A 25,641-nucleotide genomic window follows, 5' to 3' on the forward strand; every position below is an offset into this window, starting at 1 on the left:
GGAAAAATCTTTCAATTTACCTCTCATGCATATATGCTAAGCCCTTGTATGGCTTGAAACTATTCGAGTTCCCCGTTCAACTACTACGTTTGTAAGCTGAAAATCTTAAAATTAATAGTTTTTTTCAATAACTGAGGTTTAAAAGGCGTCTATTATTTAAAAATCGAATCCGACATACATTGCTGCCAGCTGCGTTAGACCAACGACTACCCACCGTACTTAGAGTCATTTAATGGTTACTTAACCAAGTCCTTAGCAATTGTTTTCGGAACAAAATCATTACTAAGGAATAGTTTAAGTAATCATTAAATGTCTCAGAATACGACAGTTAGATTATTCATATCATTCCTCACACAATTAAGAGACGCCATGGCTAATAGACATCAATTATGTCATCTAATTAAGTTCACTAAGGAAAGGTGAAAATTACATAAAAGGACTTCCTCATGACATGTGACATATTTTAACAGTTTTTTTCACACGTACACTGGACTCTAGGAGTCTATGTAATCTCGAGCGCTGGGTGCGGTATCCTCATGTCTACGTATGAGGAAGTAACGTAACGTAATTAGTTACGTTTAAATAAGTAACTGTTTAGTGTTTACAAATATTTTATAATTGTTGGTTTGAGTTGTTGCGGTTTAATTTGATTTAATTGTGGAGTCGTTTTAACACTTGCTGTGTTAGTGTGTAGAGGTGTGGATGATCTAAGACTGAGCAATTAGGTAGCCTCGGGGTTTAAAATACACCAAACTTCGTATCACATTGATTTTCACGAAAATAGCGTTTTACCTTTTTAAAGGCTGCCATGTCACTTATAACTCCTCTGGTGTTGCGGGTGGTTATGAGCGGCAGGCTATTCGCTTACTAGGTAACCGGTCCATCGTCTATTTTATTTGCCAACTATTTTTAAGCCACGAGCTCGACAGTATTCCCTTTATTAGTCTGATTTATGATAAGCCTAATGATGCAACTGGCAAAAGTATGTGACGCACATCTTTTTTTTTTTTTAAGTATTAATGGGACAAGCCCGCCACAACCTCCCATACCGCTGCAACTCCTGTAAGCCAGGATCTACAGTAGATACAACTATGAAAACACCGGAACATTGAAGTCCGGCGCGTCCCAGGGACATGAATGACTGTCTTGGATCCCGCAACGAAATAAATCAGAAGATATTATTAGAGGAGAAGAAAAGAAAACGATAGTTTCCACTTCCCTCGGTGAATTTAATGCAGGAGACAGAATGACTTAAGCCTTAAGGCACAAAGAGACTCCACAACTGGGAGAACGACGACTGACGCACATCTGTCTAACCTCAAGAGAAATACCTACTCAACAAATATTATTATGAACAGTTTCAAAGCAATAAATTATCTCAAAACAAACACCACTTCCTATGATCTAACAGAACACAACACACAGCACAGCCTCTTATTTATGCAACATGTCATAATTTCAAACATTTCTCGCCATAATATAAGGAGTTTCTAGTTTTAATACAAATAACATTTCGCTTCTACTAACTCGCAACTGACGTTGTCCGTCCGTCCGTCTGCGGCACATTAATAATAATTCCACCCAGATACATGCCCGTTAGAATTTAATTCCGTAAATAAATTATTTGCCCGCGCATGCGTGAGAATCTTGTTAGCCAGCTCTCATAAAGTAAAGAGGTTTTTATTCTGTATTTTGACAGTTGTTTATGGTTGGCATAACTTGGCTGTATGGGTTGGTTGTCTTTGCGTACAGATAATAAATTATGAACTGAAATGTCATAATTGTCAAATAAAGATATTGGTTTTTCAAAAACGAATATTGATGTCGTAAGATTGAAATGCTAAAACTTTTGGGGGTTTCCGACATAATTTCCGCGACTACCAGTCAATGATAAACATTGCCACTAGATTAAAATTAGGTTACTTAACTTAGGTATTTATGTAATTGTCAAACAATACCGCCTTAAGAAATTCTCTGTAAACTCTGTTTTTCTTATGTAAATAATGAAGCCCTACAATACAGTCAGTTGTAGCTAATTACGTAATGAACTGGTTGTAATGGAGTAGTTACCTGCGCCGGCGCATGGCGTCTGCAACGTAACGCAATGCCTTTTGTATTGAGCCGTGACATGCGTAGTGTAACTTTGTGAAGAGTATATTAATGTCTTAGTCTGTTGGATAACGAAGGGATATAGAGAGGATATAGAGGGATTATAGAGGATAGATGTGAGTTATAAAAACATAAAACTCGGTAAAATTTCAGGATTAGTTACATTGATTTCTAAGTGGAATTTAGTAGTGTTTTAAGGATTTCAAATCAAATTAATTAAAATTTAATCAAGAATCAGAGAATTTAGGTCTGAATCGAAGGTTCGGAAGACCTACGTAATCTTTTTTATTAAAAAAGAATCAGACCATTTTGGCCACGCTCGAACGAACGGAAGATCGTTTCTATAGAAATCTCTCTAGTGAAAATCCTACTCGAACTTAACCATTTTTTGAGTGTTCTATTTAACTACTAATACGTGAGTATACGTTTGACACTTCTGTCTATCCCTTCCAGGAATATTAGATCGTATGTTGCTATGTGCACCGTTACTCTGCGTACACGCAACGAAATGTATATCAACACCTTCCTACCTTTTATTGTTTAGCACTTTCTCGTGAAGTCTTGTTTGATTGTTAGTTATTTCATCTCATGAGTTTTAAGTCATCACTTTTACATAAAGTGATACAGTTTACACTACCTTAAAAATTGGCTTTAAAATGCAAACACTTTTTTTGGATGGGGGAAGATCATCCATTCGCTCGCTTTGACTAAGGCGAGAGGGAGTGACAGACTCTTACTGACAAACAACTGAATAAAACTTCCACAAGTGTTTACTAATTTTTATTTAAAAGAGTATTTAAATAGCGAAGGGTTTTATTTTAAAATTGAGGGAGGTTATAAGACTCGCTCTCTTAATCAATAATTTCACCATAAAAGGCATGATTCTATTCTGTTATATTAAAATTTTCTATGCATAAAGAGTTAGTCTAAAACTGCAATTAGTGTAACCAACAGCTTAGATCTTCCTGCCAACAATTTTTCCCGCAAACACTATAACGGGACACGAAACCGCAACATACAAATCACAACAAGGCTACACCAGGTTCCCACATAAATAATTAGTCAAATTACATAATAAGTATATAGTTACGTAATAAACACAGACAGACATACATACGAACAAATTGCGTGTATTTTTCAACGATAGTGACACGAGTGACATACGTCACTGTGTGCAAACAATAGGGTTGCGAGAAACGGTGTTGAATGAGTGAGTGAGTGAATGGAAAGAATGGAAAGAGTGAGTGAATGGTTTCGTGTTGGCTGTCAAAGGGACTGTTTCCTTGGAGTGATGCAATGTTCTGTTGCGGATTATGTTTGCTTTCGCGTTTAGGAAGATGTAAATATGGTTTAGTTTTGTTTGTCAAATTAAATGACTATGAATATCGAGGAGGAATGGAGGTCTGATAGGTTATTAAGGTAAATGCTTAATTAAGTGGTTACGGCAGATAATAATTGTCTCTTATCACTTATTCATGGTATAAATCAATCGATAAAATATAAATGTCTTCAAGATTCAAGAATATATTACGCTAGGGCGGATAACAAAGATTAGTAAACTAGTTACTCTTAAATTGGTGACGAATGAGCATAGGGATCACCTGATGGTAAGCAATCGTTGCCGCACATTCGAATCACCACAGGCGTTACAAGTGCGTTTTCGGCCTTTTGGGGGTTGGGAATTTAAGGATTGTTGGGGAACCGGGGATTGAGAAGATTGCGCTTAGGGTCACGTCACTCACACAACGCAAGCACGTTGTTTCACGTCGGTTTTCTGTGAGGCCGTGGCGTGGCCGTGGTGACTCCAGTCGAGCCGGCCCATTCATGCCAAAGCCGAGCTCTCCCACACTTTAAAATGACATCCTTACACTTTTGCTATTAAATCAAACTAATGCTTTAACTAGCAAAACACACTCCCCTTTCTAATCCAACTCTAATCAAATCTCACCATTCACCATTATCTATTCTACTAGACCAAATATCAAACGAATATATTCCAACTGAGATAAAGATCTCAGCATCTCGCACGACGCACGTCTATTGTTTGAGCCGTCACATCAACATCGTAATGGTCGGTAAATGGTCTTTAAATGGTCAATGTATGGTCACCGGTGTGTACACAATGGTTAACACTTTCACTGTTTCTATCTGTTTGTTTAAGAGGGGTACAGTCGATTTGTCACGTGTTTGTGTATTAGTTTTTGAGATCAGAGAATTTTGAGTTGATTTTGTTATTAGCCCTAGTACAATTCCAGACTTTGTTTCTATTGCTCTGGGAAATTGTTTCGTCTGATATCTGCCGCGTCTTTGCGCCATCGACCTACATGACAGCACTTTCATCCCCATCATATATATGGTTGGCAGGCCACAATTGTGCGCTTCTCACAAAACTGTCTGCCTCGCACAGCAATATATTTATGTCGGCGGTATTTCCGAACCAATACGACCTTCAAACTTTCAAGAAAAGAGCGTATTCTTTTTTAAAGGCCAGCAACGCATCGGTTTCTCGTCTGGTGTTGCGGGTGTCCATGGGCGGCGCTGATCGCTTACCATCAGGTGACCTGTCTACTCGTTTCGAATGCTATATTCATTCGCCCGCTATTGCATAAAAAATGTGTTTTCTTCCCGAAACGCTTTACCCAAACCGAGAATCAAAGCTAAATCCCTTCAGTCACACTTGCACTCACTCAACCAACCAAATAAGACAGTCAACAATTCCAACTCATTCACATGCAAATAAATATCTAAATCTACAGTCGTAATTTATGTATGTCTGTCTGATCTAGTCCCAAAGCGATTATTTGCAATAGATTACTAGAAGTTATGCAAAGCTTCGTATAACTGGTATAATAAGGCTTATGAGAGATCACCATAAAAGGACGTGGCATTAAGAGGCTAAAGTATAGCTTTCGGAAATTATTTTTGACAGTGACTGTCAATTGGTTTAATGCCCGGACCCGATTTTTTCTTGGAACATTTTTAATTGAGATTATGGCAAACCGAAATCTTCATATAAGTATAGTCCAGTAATCGACTGTCACGGCCTGTTGGTTGATAAATAAAATGATTGATTTTGTAACTGCACAGCAATCGAAGTCATTAGCAGAAGCCAACCCAACTATCTTAATAATAATTTGTTTGTTATTCCGAACTATATTACAAACATATTATAAATTGACAGTCAGATTGTATGTTTGTTTGTTTGTTACTCCTTCACGTCAAAACGGCTGAAGGGATTAAAATGAAATTTGGAACAGGGGCAGATTATGGTCTGGAATATTACAAATACCATTTTTATCCTACAGGAAAGCGGGCCAAGTCGCTAGCAGAAGCCATAGTAATATTATAAATGAGAAAATTTGTGACGTTGTGTGCGTATTTATTGCGTCTATTACGCAAAAACTACTAAACGGACCTACATAAAATTTGACAGAGAGATAGATAAAAGTATAAAATAAAACATACACCACTTTTTATCCCGAAAACACAGACAATGTCGTTGGCTGAAGTCTGTAGAACATATGTATGTATTTAAAATGCGACACGCCATAAATGGATGAAACAAGTAAGGCTTGTCATGCAACATGGATGACTATATATAGAAGGCTGGTAATGACATCATTTCGTCTGATCCGAGTCTGACATATATCCTCAAACTGGTTGGGAGACACTCTCGGTTTGTTTTATCGATTAAATCATCGATTATTTTGCATTTTATTGATCGAAAGACAAGTTTTTGGTCGCAATTTCCTTGATCATTGGTATTTTGTGTAAATATTTCCTGTATTTTTTTAATTGCATTGTTTGTGTACCTTTTATGTAGAGGTCTTTTTACAGTTGAATAAGGTTGTGGAAAACTGTTACTACTACTATTTATCAGGTGGTGGTGAGCCTAGTGAGCACGGAGGATCAGTTTTTCGAAATACCGAAAAAAAACCCAGTAATACTTTGCCCGACTCAGGAATCGAACCCGAGACCCCTTGCCTGGCAGTTGCACTTGCGACCACTCGACCAACGAGACAGTTAAATTAGAGTAATAACGCAGTCAAACCTCTTTAAAAGATGGAACCTCTTTCTTCACTGCGATTGGTTAAATTCACAAACACTTTTGCATTGCACTGTACATACAGACAATCTCGTTCGCAACATGTAGACTACTTTCGATTTTCAAACTACAACCTCGCGATACCATATCGCATTACCATAACTACAGGGTTTGCGTTTTGAGTTACATTACAGGGTAGAGTGTGGGCGAACGTGCGATTACGCGTTACAATACCAAATTGTAATTAGGGTATACCGAGGTTTACTTTGGTATTTCGAAGGGCTGTTCAGCGAATTCTTGAGTGCATTCCGTTGTTATGTTAAATTGGATTTTAAATTGTAGTGTATAGGATTTAAATTGTGAAATCAGAATGATATCTCATTGAAGTACTACTTAGTTTTTACTTTTATGAATAAAGTTAAGTTAATATGTATGTATTAACTATTACTAAATAAATAACTTATTGTAAAGTTATCCTATTGCCAAATACCAGACATAAAAACGTACCAATCGTATGTGATAATGTGATATGTCGTAATATAAACCACCTTTTTTGGGTGGAAAGCTAATTCTTACAACATATAATAATGTAGGTAGATATTATGCTATTTCATAATAAAAACCGATCAATATATAAATAATCTTGTAGAACTAGTTCTAAGATTGCGTCAAATGACGATAGATTTCATTAAAATGGTAATTTTTCAAATGAATTAAAATGAAATGGTTTGATGTTGCAGCCTCTGATACTTTATTACTTACTGCCCACGTGTTAACTCGCTTTAGTATGTCGACACCAGCAATTTATACTACGCTAACTCGAAATTCGGAAAAAACTTTTTTATGCCAAGTTGCTTAAAATGTGTGTTTACATACGTCATAAAAAAATTGAGAAGAAATATGCAAAAATAAGAAAGTTACAAATCTTATAAAACGCTAAGTAAAGGTACTTTTTGAAATCACTCGATTTATATTACGCCAACTATTATTAGCGGAGTTTGCGCGGGGATCACTTTGGTCAAAATCCGTGCAACACTGCACTAACTCATAGTTAGCGTAGTTTAGTGCGTTCGTGTGTATACTTGTTCGTTTGTAAAATGAACGACTTAGCGACTTTTACATAGTAAATACTTATGTGTTAACGTATTAATTAGTTTATTAATGGTACGTTGACTATTCTTTTTGTAAGTAAGTACATGTTCCTTATAAAATATTGAAATATGCATCAGATGATTGATCATGCACTACGACGTCCCGTACTACACTACGCTAACATAAGTTAGACGTGTATAAGATGTAATATTTTTTTGATGAATTACGTTTATATACGGCTAACTTGCGCTAAATCAAAACATAGAAATAATTAAGGAAATATAAATATGAGATATTACAATGAATAAATTAAATATTAAGCATACCAAATTTCAAAAAAGTATCTTAATTAATGTAAAAGTTATCACGTTTTTCCCTTTAAACGCCTCTACTGTAAAGTACGCTTTTTGAGTTAGCGCAGTATAAATTGCTGGTGTCGATGTATGTATAATGAAATTAAATTAAATTAAATAGATAGCTTATTATAATCTTTATAAAGAACTGGATTATGTATGAAAATACTGTCCATAAGCCAAGAATTGTGTGTTATTGAGTTAGATTAAATGTTGGGAACAAAAGTTTTAAGGTTATCAATAGTTTTAAAAAACGAATCTCAGTGTGGCAACACATATCGATACCTTAATTGGCAAACCCGCTAACTCCATATGAGTAAATTTTTGAGGAGACACTTAATACTCTTTCATATTTTTTTGTTTCATACGAGGTTAAAAAAAAAGTTGACAAAATGTGGAGTTAGCTGGTTTGCCAATTAAGGTATCGATATGTCACTTTTGACGGCTTATTTTTGCAATTAGTTTTACTTACTAAGGACAGGAAACAATCTAGACACAGCATTAAACATTACCACACATGTATTATCGTCCTGTCTGTCACAAAGTCACAAGAGACCCAAAACGACACTAGCGCCACTTACACGCAAGTGTGAGAAACAAGAAATTAATTTTCCTAATTCCCACCAGAGAAAAAAAACCCACTTTTAACAACTGTTTCCCAACGTGTGTGTGGAAAACGGTTTTTCCTGCGAAACGTCGCCGTCGCAACGATTTTAATAGTGTTGTGAAAGGCTTTAGATCTGTAGTGCAGACTAGTTTTATCGGTAAAACAGTTGTTGCATAATATTCGCATTGCATAAAATGATATGCGTTGAGTTGTTGCGTTTAATAACGAGTGAGATCAACACTATTTTGAGGTATTTTGTGTGAGGAAACAGGATTTGGTGTTGGCTGAAAGTAGTTGGCATGATTTTTTAAAAACGTGATATTTTGTTATTATAACTTTAGTGAGACATAGTATATTTATTATTTTGTTTTCCGATTTACCTATTTACCCTGTTTGACGAAAAATTCGACTAGTTTCAAGCCCTATTGATAAGCAGTATTCCACGTGTCATTTTGATAACTGTCCTGTGTGTCCTTCTTCTCCTTAACCAGACTAATTATTATTTTGATATGATAGAACTGATTTTTCTAAATTAGAGGGTTGTTTTTTTAATTATTATAGTATCAACTGATGTGTATGACTATCGAAGCAATCGAGTGTGGTTTTCAATTTGGAGAACACTTTTTACTTATCGATTTTGAGTACCGCCCTAGGAGATAACTTAATTTGACCCACATTCTACAACCAATAGGAATCCAGAACAAAACGTTAGTAATTCGTGTTGTCAAGATTTCTGGCAATAATAGGGCTACCTCATGATCATCATCATATCAGCCACAGGGCGTCCACTGCTGAACAGAGGCCTCCTCCAACGACTTTAAGATAGGCCGGTTGGAAGCGACCTGCTTTTATTTTTCATTTGACTGGTCAAGGTTTGGCAGCTATCTCTGATGGTAAGTGATGATGCGACCCACAATGGAGCACGTCTACACATAAGTAACCTATTCACTCGGGCTTTGAAGATACCCAGTCTATCATCCACCTCATTATTGTAGGTATGTATTAAATTATCTACCTCATTTGATCCTCCTTTAATGACTTGATGTTTTTTATTCTAATTTCTAATTCAGCGGAGTCCTGGTGTCCGTGTCGCCGTGCCGCCGTAAGTGGGTCGGATCCGTGACGGAGACGGTATAACTAGGGCCATCTTACTTTCATCGCGTGACCTCACGACTCGACCTCTTAGGGTACTAGACCTCACTCCTCAGTTACGACACAGGGTAGGTCTTTAATTTAGATTGGTTCGGTTTTGTCGGTTTTGGAGCGGTAGATGTACTTAATGAGGTGTTTGGGTTAAATAAGTAATTTATATTTTAATGCTAACGGTTTTTAGTGTCGTGGGGTCTAACTGGCCATGGACCTCCAAAACACTACTGTTAGTTAGTTTACGTTTATTGGTACCTAACCTAACTCACACGGCGAACCGTTGTGGTTCGCCGTGTGAGTTAGGTTAGGTTAGCAAGGGTTTTTTCTTTGACGGGCGAAAATAATTCAACGACTTCTCCTGCTTAAGGCGTGGCGAGAGGGAGTGTCAGACTCTTACTTACTAAAAGCCACCCCGTTCCTACTCCAGCTTTACGAGCCGGAGCCCCGGTAACGCGTTAGGCAGTCCGCAGCTCCGGGTCGGTACAACGCAAGCATTTACGTAAATATAAATTTTAAAAGTTTTGTCCAAAATAAAAAAAACCTTAAAAATTAAATAATAACCCTTTTTAATTACTTGTATTTGCTATAAACTAATTAAGTAACATTATCTAAAATTAACTTAATGTTAATTACTAAATCTTACCGATTTGCGAAGAAGCTTTGGTAGTAAAATCTCGAATTCAATTACCTGTAAAAATAGAATATTTTTGTTAATTATTTAATAAGTAGATACTCAAGTAAAAAGTATATAAAAAGCAGTACTTTATGACATATAGTTAAAGTAAATGCGTAGCGGGACTGTTCATCTAGAGTTAGTGGGTTTGTAACCCAGGTCAGGCAAAGTTTTATTGGGCTGCGAAATATTTTAAAGTCGTAAGCTTGGTTACTGTGTACTTATAGAAATAGATTTGCACCCAATTACAAAGAGAAAGATTATTCTACTATCCTACTAATATTATAAATGCAAAAGTTTGTATGTTTGTTTGTTACTCCTTTACGTCAAAATGGCTGAAGGGATCGAAATAAAATTTGAAAAAGGAATAGATCATGGTCACGGGAACGCGGACAAAGTCGGTAGCAGCAGTTAGTTTAACATAAATGATGAAAATTACAATAATACTTTGCTCAATAAGGGAATCGAACTCACACCCGTTCAATCAGTTACTGCTGTACTCAGAGACATTTAGTGATAATTTAAATTATTCCTTGTTAACGATTTTGTATCGAAAAAAATGGCTAAGGACTGGGTAAATTACATATCGTCACGCCTTTAATCCCCGAAGGGGTAGGCAGAGGGGTGCACATTATGACACGTAATGCCATTGTATACACTCACTTTTCACAATTTATGTTGTAAGTCCCATGTAATAGGTGATGAGCCTATTGCTATATACCGGGCATATTTCCAGACTTCGTTCTACTACTGAGAAACTTTCGAAAAACCGAAAAAAGACTGGGTAAAGTAATCATTAAATAACTCTGAGTGTGGCGGTTAGTACCTAGTCTGTCTACCTACGGGGAAAAACCGCTTGGCGATATATTACGCGAAGACAGACAAAGATTTAATATAGATAGTACTAATTCTTATAATATTGATAAAATTATATCACATTCGTATTACGTAGGTATGTATGTCTTTAGATCAAATAATTTGTTTATCTAAAGTATTTTGATAAAGCATTTACGTAGGTACCATCTGATATAAAGTTTTATTTACTTCATAATTTATGTATATAAACAAATAAATGTTTGTACACGTGTGTATAATTTTATGTCATCAGTTTATTCTGTAAAACGTCATGTTTTATTTTTATAGTATAAGCCGGTAAACGAGCAGACGGATCACCTGAGGGTAAGCAATCGCCGCCGCCTATGGACACCTAAAACACCAGACGTGTTACAAGTGCGTTGCCGGTCTTTTAGGGGTTAGGAATTTAAGGGTTTTTGTGGAATCGAGGATTGGGAATATTAGGAAGAGGGGTAATTGGGCTTCCGGTAACCTTATTTACACAACGCAAGCGTTGTTTCACGTTAGTTTTCTGAGAGGCCGTGGTATCACTCCGGTCGAGCCGGTCCATTCGTGCCGAAGCATGACTCTTCCACACTAGCTTGAGTCGACTGTACGGTTAGTGCGGTGACTACGCTACCAGCTACAGTGTAACGTATAGCGGGTTAGATTTCTTGAATTATCCACAAATTAACCCACGACACAGGAGAAAATACTAGTACGTGTTATCATAAATAAAAATCAGAACTCACGTTTTTGTTCCGAAAACTTACAATTACAGCATAGCACTAAACTGTAGGTAGCAATACTATGATTCTTACAAACGTTTTGACAGCTCATTTATTTTACTTTAGTATAATAATGTACACATTCTATGCAAGTAATGTAATGGATTATGGAATCAACTGCAGACATCGTGCATGCGTACGTTTATTTATAAGGCCTTCCTGCGAAGTATTTTTAACCCTAGAACTATCTAGAAAGTTCCAAGAGGATTGCAACTAAGGCTGGAAGTTTCGTCAGCTATGTAATGTAGAAGTATTAGGTTGTTGAGTCAGGAATTGAATTAATAGATTTTCAACTGTATTACGAAAGTTTAAGGTCTTTTTAAAGATTGAATCTGTTTAAAGGAATTCACGAGTTTGTGTTAGTGCCTGGATTTTGTACTTATCTGTCTGGACTACTAGCTCAAGCAGGGTTTCGTTTTAAATTCAAACTTAATACAGTTCATATTAAGATTACCTACTATGCCCAAACTGTTGATAGATTGGTGGTTTACTAAAGATTGAATTTTAATACAAGCTGCACATAAAAAATTTGATAAAATTCTGTCTCAGGATTAATGGCCCTGAGAAGGAAGAGTGCGGGAACGTTCCTTTTCACGCCCCCGCCTTCGCCGGAGACATTTCGGGCGGGTCTGCGGACGGCAAGCAACGGTAGCTCGCCTTCCGACCAGCACCAGACCCAGAAGTAAGAGCCAGACCACGGCTTAAAGCAGGAGAAGGAACGGGGTGTTTTTTTAGTCAGTAAGAGTCTGACTCACATAAGGCGAGAGAAGCTATTGGACGATTTAATCTCATAAAAACATAAAAAATAATGATCAGATGGCTGTTTGCCGTTACTCATTCATGAATGAGTAGGCTTACGTCATTTATATATGTACATTCTGAAGGTTTAAAACGGAGGTTACATTATTTATTATGAAGGTGTTATATATAGGTATTATGTATGTACCTATACACCTACTGTATTAAGATCATTGTTATATCATCTGAGTACATAAATGTGTAGTTTATTATAGCTAGTTGCCTTGAAATTCTTTATAGTTAGTTCACAATGTATTGATAATAGATTGGTGGGTAACAAGGTTGGTACTAAGTAAAGTGAAGTTTATAACAATGTAGGTAAAGTAGAGTTTCAGTTGAACATAATATGGCATGGCCCTGATAGCAAAAAGGGTGTTCCGAATTCAGGGTATTTCGTCTCCGGGTAAGTTCATCATTATATTTTCGTAAGAAAATAAAAAATACGTGTCTAATGTTTTAAAATAATCTACAAGACGGCCATTTAAATAAAATTATGCATTTATCCTATTAATTATTAAGTAATTGAACGCTTTGTGTATCTCTCTATTCTCTCTCTCTCTCTCTCTATAATCTCTATTTTCTCTTGCATCGTGTGTGCGTTTTCGAACATAAAACAATTTGTGGATCACACAAAGAGTTGGAATCGAACCAACTGTTATTTTCTAAGTGACTATTAAGCAAATAATTAGGATTTTGATTCCTAGTTCAAATAGATATTATTAGAGATTTACAATTTCTCGTTATAACACGTATTTTTAATGTTATGTAAACATTGCATTAGAGGAAAGGATCAAAGCGAAATGAAATTAAAATGGAGTTTTACAGCTTGTCATAACATCGTAGATAATAACTATTTTATTAATTCTCCGTTGAAACATTAAACGTAGAAGATTAAATTCAATTTTATTAATTGCGTCTTGCGTCGTATCTTATGTCGCGGTGCAATTATAGTTCCGGGTATTTTGCATTATGACTAACATGGGAAGACCTTTAGCCCTTTTTCTAGTACGATATTTGTTTATTATATTTGTTTAGGGCTTTGTGTGATTTTCTGTGAATGGGAATGGAAGGTAAATTGGTAAGTATAGTAGTTACAGTCGTTCTAATTGTATCTTATTTAGATTTTGATAATACTGTTGTTTTTAATGCAGCCTGCTAAAGTTGTAGCCTTTCTTCGGCAATGGTGGCTCTTTAGTTTCGTCTTTAAAATGACGTATTATTAAGCGAGACTAATCGAAAAACATATTGTATACAATAATGATATAACTCATTTACGTTACATGTAAAAACCAGATAAGTTTCTTCCATATATTTCATATTTTATAGCCATTTCTTGTTTAGTTCTGTCGCAACATTATTACAAAACCACGACGGAAGAACTCAACATCCTTTAATGGTAAAAACAAGTAAATAAATAAAAGACGGCTAGAAGACATGGTCCATTATGTAAACTAGTGACGTAAGGCTTTGCATTACCTATACATATGTATAGTTATATGTATGTATGTGTGAGAGTAATGCTTGTAAAGTGAGATGTTAGGATAGCTGGATTAGCTATTGACACTATCTGTCAAATTGACATATAATAAGCGCCTTGATACTTTGTCTCAAGTGGCTATATTATAAGGATCGGTACTATATCACTCCTTAATACAGGCTAGCCAGGGGACAACACGTCATCCTATTTATTGCAAGAAGTGTAAAACTACGCACATTTTGTAAACTTTTATACGTACTATAATTTGTTTTTATATAAATATCAAATCGAATCGTTGAACAAAAAATAGTTGGTTGTAAATTTTGAACTGAATTAGATCAACATCCTCAGATGTTTAATAAATTACCTCCACTGTGCAGTTTGATCAGTAATTCCATGGACAGCATATAATATACGTCTAGCAGTTTCTGATTTTTTTTTATTATTTATCATTGCATTGTAGTAATATTAATGTAACGTTATTTGTAAAACGCGACTGTATTATAATTATAGCATTACATTAAAACAAACAGGAAAATCATGAAGAAAATAAGAAGCCAGTAATGTTAAAGAAACCGCAAGCCAAGACAGACACGTACAACATAATAAATGTTTTTGCTAAGTAGAGAAATTTCTCGCTCATTTGCACGCTAAGTAAATGAATACTTGCATTTACAAAATAGCTACCATTGACTCATGTTAAAGTTTAACATGCAAATAAATTGCAACCATGATCCCGGACTTTCTCTCAAATGTCTAATTTCTCTTTTTACTGCTACATACGTATGTACTTGAATTGCATATTTGTTTTTATTTTCTAATGCACCTGTGCAATTACTGCTGGTGTGTGTAAGTTTAGATTGTCGAGTGAAAGAGTCCGGGTTCGATGACAGGGTAAAGTATTACTTTTATTTTGTATTTTTTTTCTTACTACATTATGTTGAGCATTTCAAATGGAAAAGGTATACGTATCTCAATATATATTGAGTATAACCAGTGCTGCTAAAGCTGCTAACAATATATTTATATAATAACAACATTATTATGTTCAAAGAATAAGAGAAAGTAGAAAAGTAAACTTAAAAATATTAACTAAGTAGGTCCTAAATTAAGGGGACTGACTATTCATCACGCGCAGCCTATTCTAGTCTACGCACGCTGCTTATGAGGAAGAGTCCCTCCGTGACTCGAAACTAGTAGAGATTTTCTCAATATATTTACGAGAGTAAACCGTTATTTTTAGTTAATTTAGTATGTCTCATCATAGTTACTATAAGTAGGTCCTACCTAAACACAAATTTTTAGATGGTTTCATACATAGACTAATAAAAATCAAATTACTCAGTCCATGGTCAAAACAAAACCAACAATATTTTACTAACAAGGTCCTTAAACATTTCGAATTCGATTGCTCTTCAGATCCAGTCTACTTAGACCATATTTAGACCTCAAGGTGGTTGGGTCCATCGCCCACGTGTTAGGCACCAAATGGTAATAGTACCTATTAGCAATACTAGATACCTACGTATACAGCGTGTAACAAAATACCCATATACATCAAGAACCACTAAAGAATACAGGTTGAATAGAATCTCTACACAAAGTTTCAGCTTAAAATGAGTTTAAAAAAAAGGAATACCAAATACTTGGTGTCGCATAGTTCTTGATTTTATAAATTATACAAACGTGTCACAACACTACAGGGGTCACTCGCTAATTACGAAACATTTCTTCTGTGAATCTGATCGCCTAGTACCTATCTACGTAATTTAGATTCGCGTGAAAAATAAAAAAAATAGGAATCATTCATAACTTCGTTCCATGAAAACATGAGTTTAAAAAACCCTTCCCGTATCGTTTGTTATGTTATCTAGAAACCGTGCAATTGATATGTATGTATACCCCCTTTTTGTTACACCGTGTATAAGGTGTTCTAAAAGTATCTGCCACGGCTTTAATGGAAGGTAGTGTTGTTTGAAAATTATAATAGTAAATATGAATTATTGATTATGAGTATGTTTTTTTTATACACAAAAATATATGTATTTTTATAATAGATAAATATTAATTATTAGGAGTAATTCTTTTTTAATACATAAAGTCTACGTATTAATTTGTTATGAAAGAGCAATCTCTTTCACTGTCTCTGTCACTTCGCCAATGAAAACAATTGATAGTGCTGCATAGTGCGTATTTGTGAACTACTTTTTGCAGAGAAGAGTATATGTTTATTTAACTTCTTTATGTTCTAAAATTGAATTAACTTGTCCGAAGTAAAGAATTGCTTCACTATTGTAATCTTCAAACACTACCTTCCATTAAAGCTGCGGCAGATAATTTTAGAACACCTTATATAATGAAAATGTTAAAACCAATTTGTCTATCTAGTTCAAGGCGAATTACAAACATGATTACAATAATTTTTGCTTTGTTTAAGATTAAATTAAAGATAAAGTTATAGATGGACCTGTTTACGTCTTTTTAGACTCGCTAGGCTATTCTGTAATTGTCAATTAAAAACATTCGAAATAAGCTCAATCGCGGTCCACCATGTCATTGGTTGTGAGAATAATCTCAACCAAAGACGGGTGAGAATTACAATATTACAGAATAGCCTAGATGTTGGTCTTCAGTTTTAATTAAGAAATCTAGATATTCTTTACCTAAAGTATGTTTGTTAGCATTGTATATAATAAAAATATCATCCTTTAATTGAAATCAAGTAAACATGCTTAAACTAACGACAGTTTGAACGTGTTTTCTTCATCTAAAACAAGTTTAGGTTTACTCTAATCACATCAAAATAAATACCATATTTTACAAAAAAGTAGAAAAAAACTACCCTTCAACAATCTTCATTGACTCATACACGCTCTAACCTACTCAATTACCCCTATTTCCCCGAAATTACATCACACAGATGACGTAAAACGCACCCTTACATTGCACACTGCACTTTGCAGACGGTACAACAAGGGTTTTCTAGAACGCGAACACACAAAAGGTTCCAAGTACCTAGTGTCCTGATTGGCTGACTCACGCGCTTTGCACTCGTCGCGAGCGCCGGCGCAGCTATCTTTTGCACACGTTTTGTAACACTGTTTATTATAAATTCAGACGCGGCTCTCTTATCAGTACCATTACTACTTCGCTACCGATTACTCGTGTCGAGCTGATAGTAATATTCCAAACAAACAATTGCTTTAGTCTTTTGTCTCTTGTTTTTGTCGAGAAATTCTCTTTTGGAAAATGTAAGTTTTGATTCTATTTTGTTTTTGTTTTTATTTGTTGTGGCTTGTTCTTGTATTGTTTTATCGTAAAGGTTGTCTATAATACCTCTTTGTTATTCTTTATGTTATTTAGATTTGGAATTTGCATTCCTTATCAGTGCAACTGTTAATTAGTAATGTTTAAATATGTTTGCGTTTATTCACTTATATTGGGTTCAATGTCCTGTATAGTGATACGTGTATGGATTTTAAGAATTTAAAAAAGATTTTAACCTTCTTAGATTAAGTTCCTTGGTACTTAACCTGAGTGTTTCTTCTGAATCTAAATAGGCACTAAATATCGGATTTTGTGCTAAATTAGAATCAATACAATTAATGGGTTTATTAACCGTCTAATTTTCTTCCCTCTGTATAGAATTCTACAAGAGTGAATGTGAATATAATATTTTTGTTATTTATTTCCAGAACCAACAATGCCTTGCTGCAAAGTATCCGTCAAGAAATCGATGGTTTGCTCCATCAGTGACTGCGTCTGCATTCCGACTGATGGGAAACCCTACCTCTGCCTGAGCAAGGGCGAGGATGGCAAGATCGTACCCTGCTTTGACTGCAAAGCCGTGCAAGTCGACGACAACGAATGGAAGTGTGTCGACACTTCTTGCATCTGCCTCCCGACTGACGGGAAATCTTGTCTGTGCATTTGCACCGACGAGGAAGACACCATCAAGTCCTGTGACGACTGCACTTGCATCAACGCTGAAGAATGCAAGAAGGAGTTCAAGAAGTGCAACAAGCCTGGCTGCGTCTGTCTCCCAACAGACGGTAAAGATACCATCTGCGTCTGCAAGAAGAATGGGAAGATAGTCCTCTGCGAATGTAATGGCGCTGGAACCTGCCGCAGCGCTACTTGTGTCTGCGTTTCCACCGAAGGAGCCAAATGCGTGTGCGTCTGCTGCGACGCAAAAGGCAACATTAAGGTCTGCAAAGATTGTACTTGCGATTCGAAGAAGAAAGACTCCCTGATTTGCAACAAGGAAGGTTGTGTATGCATCATAACGGATGGGAAACCTTGCATCTGTGTATGCAAGGATGGTGAGGGAATGATTGTGAGATGTGATGATTGTGTGTGTGATAGTACTGGCAAGTGTGATAAGCCAGGTTGTGTGTGTATTCCGACTGAGGGTGAGGAGTGTGTTTGTGTGTGCTGCGACGAGAAAGGTAATTTTAAGATTTGCAAGGATTGTACTTGCGAAGTTAAGGAGAAGGAAGTTTTGAAGTGCAGCAAGGCTGAATGTGTTTGTATTTTGACTGAGGGCAAGTCTTGCATCTGTGTATGCAAGAACAGCGACGGTAAGATTGTTCGTTGTGATGACTGCAAGTGTGACGGTTCTGGTAAGTGTGACAAGCTAGAATGCGCTTGCATCCCAACTGAGGGAGCTAAATGCGTTTGTGTCTGCTGCGATGACAAAGGCAACTTTAAAGTATGTAAGGACTGTACTTGTGAAGTCAAAGACGCTGTTGCTCCTAAATGCAGCAAGACTGAATGCGTTTGCATTTTGACTGATGGGAAGTCTTGCGTTTGCGTATGCAAGAACAGTGAGGGTAAGATCGTACGCTGTGATGACTGCAAGTGTGACGGTTCTGGCAAGTGTGACAAGTCAGAATGTGCTTGCATTCCCACTGAGGGAGCCAAGTGCATCTGCGTCTGCTGTGATGATAAAGGCAACTTTAAGGTATGCAAGGACTGCACTTGTGAGCCTAAAGAGAAGGAAGCTCCTAAATGCAGCAAGGCTGAATGCGTTTGCATTCTAACTGAAGGCAAGTCTTGCATCTGTGTATGCAAGAACAGTGAGGGCAAGATTGTGCGTTGCGATGACTGCAAGTGTGACGGTTCTGGCAAGTGTGACAAGCCAGAATGTGCTTGCATCCCAACTGAGGGAGCCAAGTGCGTCTGCGTCTGCTGCGATGAGAAGGGCAACTTTATGGTATGTAAGGATTGCACTTGTGAGCCTAAAGAGAAGGAAGCTCTCAAGTGCAGCAAAGCTGAATGCGTCTGCATTCTGACTGAGGGCAAGTCTTGCATCTGTGTATGCAAGAACAGTGAGGGTAAGATTATCCGCTGTGATGACTGCAAGTGTGACGGTTCTGGCAAGTGTGACAAGCCAGAATGTGTTTGCATCCCAACTGAGGGTGCTAAATGCGTTTGTGTCTGTTGCGATGACAAAGGCAATTTTAAGGTTTGCAAGGATTGCACTTGTGAAGTCAAAGAAGTCGCTGCCCCCAAGTGCAGCAAGGCTGAATGCGTCTGCATTCTGACTGAGGGCAAGTCTTGCATCTGTGTATGCAAGAACAGCGAGGGCAAGATTGTTCGTTGCGATGACTGCAAGTGTGACGGTTCTGGCAAGTGTGACAAGCCAGAATGTGCTTGCATTCCTACCGGAGGAGCTAAATGCGTTTGTGTCTGCTGCGATGAGAAAGGCAACTTCAAAGTATGCAAAGATTGCACTTGTGAAGTCAAAGATGTTGCTGCTCCCAAATGCAGCAAGGCTGAATGCGTTTGCATTCTGACTGAGGGCAAGTCTTGCATCTGCGTATGCAAGAACAGTGAGGGTAAGATTATCCGCTGTGATGACTGCAAGTGTGACGGTTCTGGCAAGTGTGACAAGCCAGAATGTGCTTGTATCCCAACTGAGGGAGCTAACTGTCTTTGCGTCTGTTGTGATGACAAAGGCAACTTCAAGGTTTGCAAGGATTGCACTTGTGAAGTCAAAGATGCTGCTGCTCCTAAATGCAGCAAGGCTGAATGCGTTTGCATTCTGACTGAGGGCAAGTCTTGCATCTGCGTATGCAAGAACAGCGAGGGTAAGATTGTGCGCTGTGATGACTGCAAGTGTGACGGTTCAGGCAAGTGTGACAAGTCAGAATGTGCTTGTATCCCAACTGAGGGAGCTAAATGCGTTTGCGTCTGCTGTGATGAAAAGGTAACTTTATGGTGTGCAAAGATTGCACTTGTGAAGTCAAAGATGCTGCTGCTCCCAAATGCAGCAAGGCTGAATGCGTTTGCATCTTAACTGAAGGCAAGTCTTGCATCTGTGTATGCAAAAACAGTGAGGGTAAGATCATTCGCTGTGATGACTGCAAGTGTGACGGTTCTGGCAAGTGTGACAAGCCAGAATGTGCTTGCATCCCAACTGAGGGAGCCAAGTGCGTCTGCGTCTGCTGTGATGACAAAGGCAACTTCAAAGTATGCAAGGATTGCACTTGTGAATCTAAAGAGAATGAAGCTCCTAAATGCAGCAAGGATGAATGCGTTTGCATCTTGACTGATGGTAAATCCTGCATCTGTGTATGCAAGAACAGCGACGGCAAGATTGTGCGCTGTGATGACTGCAAGTGTGACGGTTCTGGCAAGTGTGACAAGTCAGAATGTGCTTGCATTCCCACTGAGGGAGCCAAGTGCATCTGCGTCTGCTGTGATGACAAAGGCAACTTCAAAGTATGCAAAGATTGCACTTGTGAAGTCAAAGAAGCTGCTGCTCCTAAATGCAGCAAGGCTGAATGCGTATGCATTCTGACTGAGGGCAAGTCTTGCATCTGCGTATGCAAGAACAGCGAGGGCAAGATTGTGCGTTGCGATGACTGCAAGTGTGACGGTTCTGGCAAGTGTGACAAGTCAGAATGTGCTTGCATTCCCACTGAGGGTGCCAATTGCGTTTGTGTCTGCTGTGATGACAAAGGCAACTTCAAAATATGCAAAGATTGCACTTGTGAAGTCAAAGATGTTGCTGCTCCCAAATGCAGCAAGGCTGAATGCGTCTGCATTCTGACTGAGGGCAAGTCTTGCATCTGTGTATGCAAAAACAGCGACGGAAAGATAGTTCGCTGCGATGACTGCAAATGTGATGGCTCTGGCAAGTGTGACAAGTCAGAATGTGCTTGCATTCCCACTGAGGGTGCCAATTGCGTTTGTGTCTGCTGTGATGAGAAGGGTAACTTTAAGGTTTGCAAGGATTGCACTTGTGAAGCCAAAGACGCTGTTGCTCCTAAATGCAGCAAGGCTGAATGCGTTTGCATCTTGACTGATGGTAAGTCTTGCATCTGTGTATGCAAGAACAGTGAGGGTAAGATCGTACGCTGTGATGACTGCAAGTGTGACGGCTCTGGCAAGTGTGACAAGCTAGAATGTGTTTGTATTCCAATTGAGGGGGCCAAGTGCGTCTGCGTCTGTTGTGATGAGAAGGGTAACTTTAAGGTTTGCAAGGATTGCACTTGCTGCCTAAAGATAAGGAAGCTCCTAAAGGCAACTTTAAGGTATGCAAAGATTGCTCTTGTGAAGTCAAAGAAGCTGCTGCCCCAAAATGCAGCAAAGCTGAATGCGTTTGCATCTTAACTGAAGGCAAGTCTTGCATCTGTGTATGCAAAAACAGTGAGGGCAAGATTGTGCGTTGCGATGACTGCAAGTGTGACGGTTCTGGCAAGTGTGACAAGCCAGAATGTGCTTGCATCCCAACTGAGGGTGCAAAATGCGTTTGCGTTTGCTGCATTAATGGAAAACTGACTGTCTGTAAAGACTGTTCTTGCTGCGAGAAGAACTGTGACAAAGATTGTGTGTGTATCTTGACACATGGAAAGCCTGTCATTCGTGTGTGCAAGAAGGATGGAGGATTATCAGTGTGCAAGGATTTTCTGAATGATGAAGCTTGTAAGTGTGAGGAGTGTTGTGTGTTGATTGGCACTCATGGAAAGAAATGCGTATGTGTGTATAAGGATGAAAAAGATTGTGTTATTGTGTGCGACAAATGTGACTGCGCATAAGCAATATTGTAAACCATTCATATATTTAATTAATGATAATATTATTAATCACTATGGTTACGGTTGTATTTTTAGGTAATTTAAAATAATAAGATTTTTTTGTTTATTTTTTTGTAATTTTTACTATACTGTGGTGTAGGTGTAAGGTGATGGGCATAAGTATAAGATATTTTTGTATACTTTTACTTTTTTATATTATGCATTTTATTTTGATATAATGCAGCATGTATTTTATATTGTAAACTTTTGTATTCTCTTCTTTTCATGAATGCAATTTTTATCTTTTTGATATACTCTACTTTATACTTAACAAAACATTTGTAATCTTTTCTTTTTATGAAATAAATATTAAAAACTAAAATAACTGTTTTATTTTTTACTCAATCTTTATTAGCTGATTTTAACAGACGATACCTAACATGCACTGTTATCAATAGGTATTATAAAAATCTAAAGAACAATAATTTATAACCTCATTGACTTTTTACCCGACTGCGACAGAAGGAGGGTGCGTTATGTTTTTCGAGTGTATGTATGTATGTATGTATGTATGTATGTATGTATAATTGTTTGGCACGCTCTACAGCCTAAACGGCTTGATGGATTTTGGCTTGAGAGGTGTCGTTAGATTCGTATTTACTGTGAGAGTGACACTGGATATATCAAAATATTAAAAAATCAAAATGGCGGATTTTTGGCGCCAAATTCGAATATTGCTCACTCTCTAGCCTGAACGACTCGATGGATTTCAGCTTGATAGGGGTCGTTTGATTCGTATTTACTGTGAGAGTGACACTAGATATATCAAAATATAAAAATAATAAAACTAAAAGAAAATAAAATAAAAAAGGTAATTTAAAAAACTAAAAAACCCGACTGCGTTTCTTTATAATATGAAAATAAAAAAAACCCCTAAAACAAGAAAGTCATCGTAAAATTGAAGCAGTCGGGACCCAATTTAAATATAAAGACTTAGTGAAGGCACATACTGGCACTGGCACAGGCTGGCTTTCTAGAATGGGTCCCGACTGCTTCAATTTTACGATGACTTTCTTGTTTTAGGGGTTTTTTTTATAATATAAATCTAAAGAACAATAATTTATAACCTCATTGACCTTTTTTATCTTCATCAAATTGCTGTCTAGATAATTAAATAAATCTACCGTTGCACAACAATAAAAGCATAAATCAAACATCAACGAAATTATCCTCAGTTACTTTAACGGACAGGCTGAGTCAATTAAAATTAAGTTTGATATAACACACCTATTTAAATAGATATATCTATATAAAGTATGTATGTTTGTATTGACAAAATCTTAATGATGATCATAGATCTTAAAATACTTTTTCAATAAACTACGTTTAAAAACAACTACCTCAAATTTTCGTTTTTGAAGTAAATTGATATACTTAAACCTGCTAAACACTTTTTTGAAACCGCATCAAAATTGGTTCAGACATTCGCAAGATAATCACGGACAAACATACATACATACAAACCGAGAACCGCATTTTTTGAAGTCGGTTAAAAATTCAAGACTCGGTTTTCATGTCATAGCATTCGAAGGAACGATTAATACTTTTCCTGGGTCAGGAATCAAACCAAAGACCTCCAGCAGTCACAACACGACCAACGACGCAGCCAAGCATTAATTTCCACTACAATTATGACCTCGTATTATGTCAGCTTTCCATACGTCATATTTTTGACAAGTAAATGACGTAAGCATTCGAACTGTCAAAATGACAGTGACAGACAATATGGCTGACGGCTGCCGTCGTGGGTGGTATTTTTATTATGAAGTAGTTTTATTTTTCTTTTGTTTCGTTTTGATATTTAATTTAATTGGTGTATTGTATTGTTTGGTTTGTATTAAAATGATTTGGGTCTGATAGGTAGAAGTAAGATAATAGTGTTCCTATTCTTTGTTTTTTTTAAAATTAAAACCACTCAATTTAAGTAGTGTACCTACATATATGTGCGTGATTCGGAGCTACGGACTACCTAGCGGGTTTATCAGTGTTCCTGCTCGACAAGCAGGAGTAGGAACGGGGTGGTTTTTAGTCAGTATGAGTCTGACACTCCTTCATACCTCACCCGAGCCTGGAGAGCGGCTGCTCTAGGGTAAAGGGATGATTTTTTCTTTTTAAAAAAAAAAACCTATATGTGCGCATAACTTCTGCTTCTGACTATATCAAATTGGATAATTCTTATTTTTGTACCTTATGACATAGTTAAAACCTACTATGAAAGAAAAAATACAAATAGGTACCACTAGGGAAATAGGGAGGATAAGAACTCATTTGAAACCGGAACGGGCCGTTAGTCTATTATGGGTCAAGACAGCTACAATAGACACATTATGATTTATTGCCATTATACCAATTAGCACACAACTAGACGGAACAACAGACTAAACGTATGTTAAGATAACATATTAATTTATATGACCAAATATCTAGATCTCAAGTGAAACATGCAATTAAGTACGTAAAGCTAATAAAACATAATTATTTATTATTCCTTCAATTAAAATTGTTTCTGTTATTGCAAATGTTTGCGCATAAGTATTATTACTTACTTTCACATTTGTATTTACACATATTATACTTTTAGAAAATGAGAACGAATTGCGTTACAGAAACATTAAAAGTGAAAAAAACAAACAAAATATAGTATTTTTTATCTTTGGCGAATATAATCTTTCTATAAAAGAAAGTTATGTTTGTTAATACTATTTATAACTCAAGAATTCAATTTGATTTTGCTAAAAATTGGTGGCGAGGTAGCTTAGACCCAGGAGACGTACACAGGATACTTTTTATATCCAAGTATTTCTCGAAAATCCTACAGGAATGGGTAAACACGGGAAGTTAGTAATAAATGGTTACGTAATGATGGAAGTGAGCCTATTGCTATAATACAAAGGGTTTAATTTCAGACTCCGTGCTTTCACTGAGAATTTTCGAAAATTCTAAATCTCTTTAACACATTGAACGCCGTGGTGGTCACCGGTGACCGACGTTAGCGGAGGATTTGCCTTCAACAGTTTTCTATTAGCAGTCAAAGACTTAAATATTATTGTCCAACGTGCGAAACGAACCTGTGATATATCGTCACGCTTGTCTAACCTAATAGGGTGGGCTGAAAGTCTAAAACAATGGAATTCTAGATGTCCTGATTTCCCCTTTGTTTTGGTGTTGATTTGTTGTCTTCATATTTATGGAGTTTCTCTTAACATTTCTCAGCACAAAAGGCACTCAAGCGGTTGGCAATGAACATGTAACTTCTCTGGTGTTTCGGGTGTCCACGAGTGCCGCTGATCTTACTAATATTATAAATGCGTAAGTTTGTGAGTTTGTGTGTTTGTATGTATGTTTATTACTCAATCACGTCAAAACAGCTGAAGGGATCTGGATGAAATTTGTAACAGGGGTACATTATTTCATGGAAACGCGTGTGTAGCCACTTTAAAAGTAGTAAATACGATTAATACAACGAGGAGATCTTGTCCTTATCTTCTAAAATACCCACGAAATACTGTCATGGTGTCTCTTTTCATACTTAAGTAGTGTATGCACCTAATTTTAAATATGTTCCGATCCTGACTAAATTTACCTACTTAATTTTAACACCCATTGTTCGCCAGTAATATTACCTTACAAATATC

General features: G+C 36.9%; 2 protein-coding genes across 10 annotated transcripts in view; one reads left to right on the top strand and one right to left on the bottom strand.

Annotated features, from left to right (window-relative positions):
* Positions 1-25,641, bottom strand: part of LOC118272455 (uncharacterized) — an 81,875-nt gene that overhangs the window by 30,816 nt on the left and 25,418 nt on the right. The window lies entirely within an intron of this gene.
* Positions 17,011-22,046, top strand: LOC118272505 (balbiani ring protein 3-like). 8 transcript variants are annotated; one of them, XM_050693400.1, is made up of 7 exons: positions 17,011-17,173; positions 17,618-18,633; positions 18,886-19,137; positions 19,390-19,641; positions 19,894-20,085; positions 20,337-20,396; positions 21,464-22,046. In XM_050693400.1, exons 2-7 carry the CDS (start codon positions 17,626-17,628, stop codon positions 21,965-21,967), a joined length of 2,268 nt encoding a protein of 755 aa, XP_050549357.1. In that variant the 5' UTR covers positions 17,011-17,173; positions 17,618-17,625; the 3' UTR covers positions 21,968-22,046. The 8 variants fall into 8 exon arrangements, with proteins under 8 accessions (XP_050549357.1, XP_050549358.1, XP_050549350.1 ...); XM_050693401.1 differs by having other exon boundaries at positions 19,894-19,950; positions 20,202-20,396; XM_050693393.1 differs by having other exon boundaries at positions 19,390-20,085.

This window comes from Spodoptera frugiperda, chromosome 4, assembly GCF_023101765.2.
Source record: "Spodoptera frugiperda isolate SF20-4 chromosome 4, AGI-APGP_CSIRO_Sfru_2.0, whole genome shotgun sequence".
In the NCBI taxonomy this organism is placed as follows: domain Eukaryota; kingdom Metazoa; phylum Arthropoda; class Insecta; order Lepidoptera; family Noctuidae; genus Spodoptera; species Spodoptera frugiperda.

What these genes read in the sequence shown, in the direction of transcription:
- LOC118272505 (XM_050693393.1), top strand. Translation starts at nt 17,626, where the DNA reads ATGCCTTGCTGCAAAGTATCCGTCAAGAAATCGATGGTTTGCTCCATC. An exon ending in ATGACAAAGGCAACTTTAAA is followed by an intron (nt 18,634 to 18,885) that starts GTATGTAAGGAC and finishes GGCAACTTTAAG; the next exon opens with GTATGCAAGGACTGCACTTG. An exon ending in ACAAGTCAGAATGTGCTTGT is followed by an intron (nt 20,086 to 20,336) that starts ATCCCAACTGAG and finishes GAATGTGCTTGC; the next exon opens with ATCCCAACTGAGGGAGCCAA.